Source organism: Struthio camelus, chromosome 30, assembly GCF_040807025.1.
Source record: "Struthio camelus isolate bStrCam1 chromosome 30, bStrCam1.hap1, whole genome shotgun sequence".
Taxonomy (NCBI): Eukaryota; Metazoa; Chordata; class Aves; order Struthioniformes; family Struthionidae; genus Struthio; species Struthio camelus.
Window position 1 is genome coordinate 2,972,524 of NC_090971.1, and position 9,403 is coordinate 2,981,926.

Here is a 9,403-nt window from a genome sequence, read left to right on the forward strand (position 1 = left end):
CCCCCCGGCACTGGGACCCTTCAGCACTGGGACCCCCCCCCGGCATTGGGACCTCTCAGCACTGGGACCCCCCCAGCACTGGGATCCCCCCGGCACTGGGATCCCCCCGGCACTGGGACCCCCCCGGCACTGGGAGGACCTCCGGTGCCGGTGCCGGCCCCTGGCGGCGGTGGGGTCATGTCGCGACAAGGCCCCGCCCCTCACGGCAGGGGATGTCGCGACCCGGCGCCCCAGCAGGGCAGAGGCCGGGGCGCGGCGGGCCGAGCCCGGCGCCGCCCTCACTCAACATGGCTGCCTCGCCTTCACCGCCCTCAGGCGCTGACGCCATTTCCGGCGCGGCTGCGCGCCGGCGCGTACGTGCTGACGTCAGGGCGTGAGGCGCGGGCGCGGGCGGCGGGGCGCCATGGCGGCGGGGCCCATCTCCGAGCGGAACCAGGGTGAGCGCGGCCGCCGCCGGGCCCCGACCGCCGCTGCCCGCCCGCGGCAGCCCCTGCGCCTGCGGCACCGCCTGTGGCCCGCCCGCGGGGCCTGGCTGGGCCGGGCAGCGGGGCGGTTCGTGCGGTGGGCCCGGGCCCCTGGGGGCACGGAGACGTGCGCGGCCTGTGGGGGCCCGGGGCCCTGGCGGGGACTCTGTGAGGGGTGGGGGGGTCCCGGCCCTCTGCGGATGTGAAGGGGATTCTCTGGTGGTCCCGAGACCCTCTAACAGCAGTGAGGAGCTCTGTGGGGGGAGGGAGGTCCTGGGCTCCCCAGAGACGTGGGGGCTCTGGGGAACCTTTTGCTCCTTGGGGATTTGGGATGCTCTGTGGGGGAGGGTGGGCTCCCTGGGCATGTGAGGGGCTCTCTGGGATGGCCTTGGACTGCTTAGGGACGTGGGGGGGTCTCTCTGGGGTGGCTTAGGACTGCTTAGGGAAGTGGGGGGGTCTCTCTGGGGTGGCCTTGGACTGCTTAGGGACGTGGGGGGGGGTCTCTCTGGGGTGGCCTTGAACTGCTTAGGGACGTGGGGGGGGTCTCTCTGGGGTGGCCTTGGACTGCTTAGGGACGTGGGGGGGTCTCTCTGGGGTGGCCTTGGACTGCTTAGGGACGTGGGGGCCTCTCTGGGGTGGCCTTGGACTGCTTAGGGACGTGGGGGGCTCTCTGGGTGGCTTTGGACTGCTTAGGGACGTGGGGGGGCTCTCCGGGGTGGCCCTGGGCTCCCTGGAAACATGGGGACTCTCTAGTGAACCCTGAGCACCCTGGAGACTAGAGAGGCTTTGGAGGGGACCTATGCTCCTTGGAAACAAGGGAGGTCTGTTAGGGTGTCCTGGGCTCATTCAGGATTTGGGGGAGAGGTCTGTTGGTGTGCCGTGGGCTCCCTCTGGACTCTGGGGACTTTTTGGAGCAGCCCTTGCCTCCGTGAAGATGTTGGAGAGCTTTGGGAAGCTCAGGGCTTCCTGCAGGCCCAGGAGTGGCTGTGGGGCTTCCCTGTGCCTGGGGCACCTGGTCGTGAGGGTTCATGTAGGGATCCCCATTAAAAGTTGGTGGGAATCTCGGCTTCCTGTAGCTGGGACATGAAGGGGTTTTCAATTTCTTCTTTCTTCGTGGTGGTTCAGCTGGGCCATGGCTGGGCGTGGGGGCCTGGGCCTGCTTCTCCCCTGCTCCATGGGGGTTGTGAAGTCTGGTTTAATACCATGTCCTCTCCCTTGCAGGCTTGGCAGGGGATCGCTAGAGAAAGGCCTGGCTTCCTGCTGATGCAGACTGCCCTGGCATTTGGTGGGGAGGGGGGTCCTAACAGGTTGTGTTGGCGAAAGGCCTCGTTTGCCGTAAAGCACCTAGTTTAGAACAGCAGGAAAACGCCTTGCTGAATCTCGTGCCTCAGGCAGAAGATTCTGTGTTCCCGTTTCCTGCCAGCACAGGACAGGTGCTTCCCATTTTCTTCCGAGCATCCAGCCGTGCAAAGGAACAGTCCATGGCTTAAGAAGTGTTTTGAGGGCAGGCAGGAGGCGAGGGAGATTCTCTCAAGCTATGTCTCCTTGAGGCGTGCCTGTGCTTTGGTCTGCTTGCCATCATTCACAGTACATATTGTAACTATATGATGCGCCCTAAATTTCTCTGGAATAAGGGTCTGATCTGGTACCACTAAAATCAGCCTTTGACTTGAGTGTTTTCGGTATCAAGCCCATAAGTTCTAGCACAGCTGAGACTTTCAGGTTACTTGGCGCATCTGTCTAAGTTAGCTTTTCTTTTTCCCCTCCATTCAAGATGCGACTGTGTACGTGGGCGGCTTGGACGAGAAGGTCAGTGAGCCGCTGCTATGGGAGCTCTTTCTCCAGGCAGGACCAGTGGTCAATACCCACATGCCCAAGGATCGAGTCACAGGCCAGCACCAAGGTGAGATTTTTACTGTTCCCTCTCCAAATGTGCACGTTGGGTAAAATGTTTGAAGGGAGGTGGTCAGAGAGGTTATTACAGGAGGAAAGGTGAGGGTTGCACCGTGTTTCAGTAGGCGATGATATGTTGTCGGACTGAGATACCTCGCACGAGCGTAGTTGCCCTCAGGACAGATCATCTACCTTGCCTTATGGGGAGCCCTGGCCACTTCTGCTTTTCAGTCAGGCCGAGTTGGTGCCTGCAGGCAGATGAGCAGTGGGAGCAGCATGCCCCTTAGAGGAAGCACGGAGCAGTGCGAGGCTGTGGGTCCGCAATGTGGTAGAGCTCTGTTTGGGGACCTGTTGCAGGCTACGGGTTTGTGGAGTTCCTCAGCGAGGAGGACGCGGATTACGCCATTAAGATCATGAACATGATCAAGTTGTACGGGAAGCCGATACGAGTGAACAAAGCCTCGGCCCACAACAAGAACCTGGATGTGGGGGCCAACATCTTCATTGGCAACTTGGACCCCGAAATCGATGAGAAGCTGTTGTACGACACATTCAGCGCCTTTGGGGTCATCCTGCAGACACCCAAGATCATGCGAGACCCCGACACGGGCAACTCAAAGGGCTATGCCTTCATCAACTTTGCCAGCTTCGATGCCTCCGATGCTGCCATTGAGGCCATGAATGGACAGTACCTCTGCAACAGGCCCATCACCGTCTCCTACGCCTTCAAAAAAGATTCCAAAGGCGAACGGCACGGCTCAGCCGCCGAGCGGCTCCTGGCAGCCCAGAACCCGCTCTCGCAGGCTGATCGGCCCCATCAGCTGTTTGCTGACGCTCCTCCTCCTCCATCTGTCCCTACCCCTGTGGTCACGTCCCTGGGACCTGGCGTCACACCTCCAGGTGGGTAACTCTCCGGGGGCTGGAGGAGTGTTTGTCGCTCCCTCAGGGATCTGTGGAAACTCTGCTCACACCTGGCAGTGGTCCCCGCTGGTTAGAGCAGGGACTGGCAGCAGGACTCCTGGGTCCTGTTCACCGTCAGTCGCCGATCCTGGGGGTGGCTGCGAGCAGAGCTGGAGGGCTGCGTTGCACCGTGCCTCGTGCAGAACTGCCAGGTGTTGCGTTTGGATGCTCTGGGCGGCAGCATTGCGTGGCGCTTCTCTGGGGCACAGTGTGAACCCTGTAGGTTGACTAAGGCTGGCAGGACTGTCAAGAAATCATCTTCCTTCCCACCCCTTCTCACGGCAGGATCGATTCAACCTATACTGACCCTGACCAGCATGTGATGCTGGGACACGGCTCTAGTGGAGGCTTTTCCAGTGCTGAGTGAAAGGATTTTGGGGCTGTGATTCCACCTGCTGGGTTTTCTTTTTGTTGCTGCTGTTGAGGCTGTTTATGTCTTCACCTCCTCCCCAGTTGCCTGGGAGGTTTTTTCTTATTTTTGGTTTTTGTTTGTTATCCACTGTACTGCGCTAAGGTCTCGCTGTCTCTCTCTTGCCAGGCATCCCACCCCCAGGATCATTCCCACCGCCGGTGCCACCCCCTGGAGCGATGCCCCCTGGCATGCCTCCTGCCATGCCACCCCCACCCATGCCGCCAGGAGCTGGTGCCCCCGGCCCCCCTTCTGGGGCCACTCCCAGCGGAGGACACCCACCTCACCCGCATCCCTTCCCGCCGGGTGGGATGCACCATCCAGGTAAGCAGCAGGCAGGCGTCAGACTCGGGGAAGACCTAGCTTCTCTTCTGCTTCTTTTGGGTGGGTTTGGGTAAATCACCTCCTCCTGTTTCTTCCCCAAGATTCCCCTTCCGGAAAATAGGGAGAAAGCTACTTTATCCTGCATAAGGTACTGAATGCAGTATTATTGTGAGGTGGGCAGGAGAATATGCCAGTTAGCTACCTAGACATTAATTCTATTCAGTGCAAAGAAGCAGCAGCAACATGGATTCCCGGCACTGTATTTGTTTGTGTGCTGGCTGTGTCTTCCCCCAAGATTTTGCTCTCTGCAGTACAGGGCAGCCTGCTGGTTACCCTGCTCCCTGGGAGAAAAGGGAGGAACTGTGTAGGAGCAAGTGCAACACGTCAGTGGTGCTGCGTCTGGTTTCTGGGTTTCTCTCCTATATGTTCTAAAATGTGCAAAAAATAGCTTGGAGCGGGGCCCAGTGGGATTTCTAAAGCGCTTTGGTAATTTAGGAGATGGTGCCCTTGTGAGAGGCATCCAGGCAGGTCAAGACATTAGTTTCCTTGAGCTGTGAAGGTGCAGGGCATAGGAAGGCAAGGTCAGTCGCAGTGTAGGCTTTTCGGGTCTCTAGGAGAACTGGTGCTGTTCTGACTGGAAAGATGTTAATGAAACTCCAAGTCATTGTCATTTTCCCTGGGTGTAAATTAATACGTTAAGTGTGAACCTTCTTAGTACACTTTGTGGCTCTGCTAAGCAGAAGCTAATTCAAGACATGAGAACAAAATGTTTCTTTGATTTCTTTCCATTTTTAGTCCTGTAGTACTGGGGAATGAGCAGTGCATACATCTAGACTGTGGTTTTGAATTTGAAAATTAAGTGAAATTTGCATTGATTTAAAAAAAAAATATGTCTTGATTTAATATATATTTTTTTCTAATCCTGCCTGCTCTGAAATGACCCCAGTGTTGAGTGTTACAGGGCGCTCTCCTGTGCTGGCTGATTAGGGTGCTTTGTCTGATCGTGGGTCTGGCCGTGTGAGTGACCAGATGGCTGCTGCTGTCCCTGATTACAAGCTGGCTTTTCAGGCTTTGGAGTAGCCAATTACATATGGCAAGCGAAAGCCTGGCTGAGTGCTTCCACGGTGCCTGCCCCGTGGAGCTGCACCAGGCTCTTGGGTTTCTGTTAAGGAGAAAAATATCTGTTTTTTAAAGGGGAAGAAAGAACAGAATAATGGAAAAATATAGATTGGGAGGGACCTCTGGAGGTCTCGGTCCAAGCTTCAGCCTGCAGCATGGCCAGCTGCAAAGGTTATTCAGGGTCTCCTCCAAAATCTCTGAGGATGGTGATTCCTCTCTGAGCCACAGTCCCATGTTTGCTGTCAAGTGTTTTGCCCCCGCCCAAAGCCTTGTTCCAACTGGCCTTTCCTAGTCTGCAACTTATTCGTGTTGCCTCTTGCCCTTTCAGTGTGCACCTCTGAGGAGAGCTTGGCATTTCCTCCTCTCTAACCTCGCTTTGAGTAGCAGAAAACCCTTTGCAGACTCTGTTTCCTCCTTTGTACCTGACATGTAACCATACAGCTGGAATTACTGTCCTTCCTGCCCTGAGCTCTGGACTGCTGCATGCCCAGAGCTGCCGTGGCGCGAGCAAGCGAGTGACTCCCCTCGTTTTGGGTGTCTCTTAACCTTTTGTTCCCCTAGGAATGCCTCCCATGCAAGTGCACCACGGACCACCCGGGATGGGCCAGCATCATCCAGGACCGCCGGGCTCTGGAGGCCAGCCTCCCCCGCGGCCCCCGCCCGGCATGCCACACCCCGGACCCCCACCCATGGGTATGCCGCCCCGAGGGCCTCATTTCGGGTCGCCCATGGGTAAGTGGGTGCCTGCGAGAGGCGGTATGTGTTCTTTTATTTTGAACGTACACTTTATTGAGTTAAGCGCTTGCTTCGGTCCCCCACCCCACCTTCCCTCTTCCCTTGCTTAACGGAGACGTGAAGGAGGCGATATTACAGCCTCCCTGTGGGGAAGTGTTTTGGAGCAAGACCTGGCAGCGATGAGCTGCCAAACAGGGTCTCCTGGGGCTTTCCTCGTGTTCGTCGCGACGTGGGGCTTTGCATGTGGGGGACAGGGCTAGAAGGGGGTATGGCAGGACTGTCTGGTGATCTTCCGCACCTCTCCAGTGGGGATGCTGACTGGGCTTTGCCATCAGGGAGGGTTCCTGAGACCTGTCGTGTCCCCCGAGTGGGGAGGGAGGGTGTGGGAGGCTCGTGGGCACGTGTCGGGGTCCCAGATACCTGCCTGCCTTGCTCAGAGGGGACCTGGAAGAGGTGGGTTGGTAAAACTGATCCTTACGGTGCAGCCCACACAGCGATGCCACCGCTGAACGTTTGGCTGCGATGTTGCCCCTCTGATAGGGACAGTCACGTCCTGGGCTTGGGGGGCCACACGAGGGCATCCCGGCTGATGCAGCTGGCTCCTGCGGTGCCGAGAGGCTGCAGCCCGCTCGCTTGGCTGAGGCTAGGCTCTGGCTGAAGGTGTTTCAAGTGGGTTAGTCCTGTATCGAGTGGATCCCCCCTCTTAGCTCCCAGGCTGATGCTTGGGGCTCCTATCAACCTTTCAGTTTGCAGATGAGTTCCCCATCCCGCAGGCACCAGCTAGAACTGGCACCCAAGGGTGGGGCTTGTATGGGGTGTTTCCACTTCCCCCCCCCCCCCCACGGGGCGGGGGGGTTGTTTTAACATCTGTGCTCTGTCCCTGCAGGTCACCCCGGCCCCATGCCGCACCATGGGATGCGCGGCCCTCCTCCGCTGATGCCTCCCCACGGGTACAACGGTCCCCCTCGCCCCCCACCTTATGGCTATCAGAGGGTCCCCCTGCCCCCCCGGCCTGCACAGAGGCCCCCCGGGGTGCCGCCACGTGGCCCCTTGAGAGGCCCCCTGCCGTAAATGCAGCGGTGGCAAAGCCCCCTTCCTACTGGGAATCATCCCTCCCTGTCCTCAGACTTTCGTTTCTCCTTGGACTAGCATACCCGCACCCAAGAGGCGTAGTTGTGTCCATCCCTGTCACAGCTCCCTCTTCTTTTTTTCTTCTCCCCATTTTTTTCCTTGTTTCTTTTTACAGTGTTCATCTTGATTATTTTTCCCTTCTCCCCTCCTTTTATTTCTATCTTGGAAGATTTTTTTTGAGGCAATTTTAACAGGATTTTTTTTTTCTATGTAAAGCAGTGATCGGCCATTTACAAATAAAGCATTTTAAAAATGGGGGGTTGGCCCTCTGAGATCGGGATGAGGCTCTGCCTGTTTGTGATCAGGATGCTAATCGGCTGCTGACTGCTCTCGCCTTGCCCTGGGGATGCCCGCGATGCCGTTCATCGCACGCAAGAACACTCTCTGCCACTGTTGATGCTGGTGCCACAACTGTCTTGGTGAGGTGCTGAATTAGGGCTGATGCACCCGGTCCCTTGCTTCACGCAGGCTGTTTCGGGGGATGGCTCACAGACTCCGTGACAGCCAATGCACCTGCAGCAAAGAACATGTATGATCCAGCCCTAAAGTCCATCACATCCTTGGGTACCATTATCCCAGGGAGCCTGGGTAAATGGGCAGGAGAGCTGGAGAAGTAACATGGCAGTAAAACTCTCTCTGAGTTTCTGCCTCTCCACCCAGGAAGGGACTCCTCAAGAAAGGAGATCTCCTTAGCCTTCCATCCATGGTCAGCATGGTGCGTCGATCTTGATGCTCGCAGCCATGGGAAGTCAATGTAGTTATGGTTGTGGGGTATCATTAACTGAGGAGCAATAAAATTCGGGTGAACCGCTCCCTTTGGAGGAGGAAGTAGAGCAGCTCTGAGGGTGCAGATCTGATCCACGTGTTGTCTCCATGCTTCCTCGGGCTGAGTCTCCAGAACCGTCCTGCCTTTCCTAAAGAATTCAGTGTCTTCGCGCTGGTGAGACCGATAATTGGGGAAGTGTAAAAGTAGAGTCTGTGGATGGAAAGTTTCACACCTTCCCCAGCAGTCGGGAAGGTGTGAGGAGGGTGGGGGCTTGGCTTTCTACAGAGCGCCTTACAGGAAGGCGTAATAGCCTGCAATTGGAGACAGGGAGACCGATGTTGGCTTTTACATATGAGGCTTGAAATTCGGGTGATTTAAAAACAGAAATTCAAAGTACTTCAGGATATTTGGCCTCCTAGAGTTGGGTTTTGTGGCTTTGTGGAACGCAGGGTATACAAAGAGACTTTGGGGCAGCATGGTACCTTTTCTGAGCATGCTTTTTTGGCTGTTACTGTTTCTCTTGGGAGGCTGGTGTGCTTCTTCAGTGCTCTGCAGAGGAGAAGCCACCTTATTTTCAGCCTTGATTTTAGTCATTTCTGTTTTATTTCTGTTTTGTTCCGACTTCCTAGGGTCAAAAGTGACCTTCAGCTCCAATGTCTCTTTTCCCTTGTGGGCCAGAGGGGTGAAAAAAGGTGCCGTGTCTTCCCTTTCATCTTTGTAGGGTTGTTTGGTAAGTGTCTGTGAGACCTGTAGACATTCAGAGCCTGATTGTGAAGGGCTGGGGAAATAACATGGCTGATCTAGCAGCTTTATGTCCCCTGTGCTAGCGTTGTCTTGAGTGTGTGAGTAGCATCAGAAGGATCTGTGAGACAGAACCTAGAAAAGCTCTGTGCTTACTTCAGCTGCTCTGTAATTAGACTTAATCAGAGGTTGTAATAACAGCAATGTTTAGGCTGTGCTTGGCTTTAACCATTCCTGTAGATTACTATCACTGTGATAGAGGAGTTCTGGAGCATGCTGTGTTGGGAACAGCTTCCAGGACCTGCTCCTTAGGTCAAAGAGCCAGGCTCCACAGATGGAGCTGATCCTGGCCAGGCTGAGTACCCATTACTCCCACTGAAGTGGGGTATTGATGCTCTCAGCCTGCTGTTAACCCTCGATGCTAAGCTGTGGTGAAGGTTCCCGGATTTCTGTAGGGGACACAAAAGTCCAGAGAAGGAAATGTAACTTGCACAGGATCTTCCAGCAGACCCAGAGGTACCTGGATGCTCATAGACCTCTGTGATTTCATTCAACTTCCTATGGGGCCCAGCTGGCTCTGGTCTGGGCCGCTCCAGAGCCTGGTACAATTGCATCAGCTCAATCTCCCTCCAAGGAGTGTGCTTTGCAATTACTGCTGGATCATGTCCAGCCTGGAGCTGTTCCACTGCTTGCTGTCCTGATGCTAAAACTACAGAAGGAGCACAACACAAACATCATCTAGCTGTGGGGAGTGGTGAGATGGGGAAACAGGACTCGTGGGTCCCTCTCTTCTGGCTGTGGCTGACTTATGATGTGATGGGGTGAAGTCACTGCACTAGTTGGCTCCAGCTCCTCCACCTG

The 9,403-nt window shown here is 56.1% G+C and overlaps 2 protein-coding genes across 3 annotated transcripts in view; both read left to right on the forward strand.

The window, feature by feature from the left end:
• MTMR11 (myotubularin related protein 11) overlaps positions 1–322 on the forward strand; it is a 2,451-nt gene extending 2,129 nt beyond the window's left edge. Inside the window, exon 6 of the mRNA XM_068921944.1 lies at positions 77–322. Coding sequence (XP_068778045.1) covers positions 77–322 — 246 coding nt within the window. The remainder of the gene's footprint in view (positions 1–76) is intronic.
• On the forward strand, positions 323–7,313 carry SF3B4 (splicing factor 3b subunit 4). Of its 2 annotated transcripts, none has more exons than XM_068922625.1 (6): positions 323–437; positions 2,239–2,367; positions 2,715–3,257; positions 3,856–4,050; positions 5,731–5,925; positions 6,791–7,313. In XM_068922625.1, the coding sequence occupies exons 1-6, from the start codon at positions 404–406 to the stop codon at positions 6,973–6,975; spliced, it is 1,281 nt and encodes a 426-aa protein (XP_068778726.1). In that variant the 5' UTR covers positions 323–403; the 3' UTR covers positions 6,976–7,313. The 2 variants fall into 2 exon arrangements, with proteins under 2 accessions (XP_068778726.1, XP_068778727.1); XM_068922626.1 differs by having other exon boundaries at positions 5,731–5,901.
• The last annotated feature ends 2,090 nt before the right edge of the window (positions 7,314–9,403 follow it).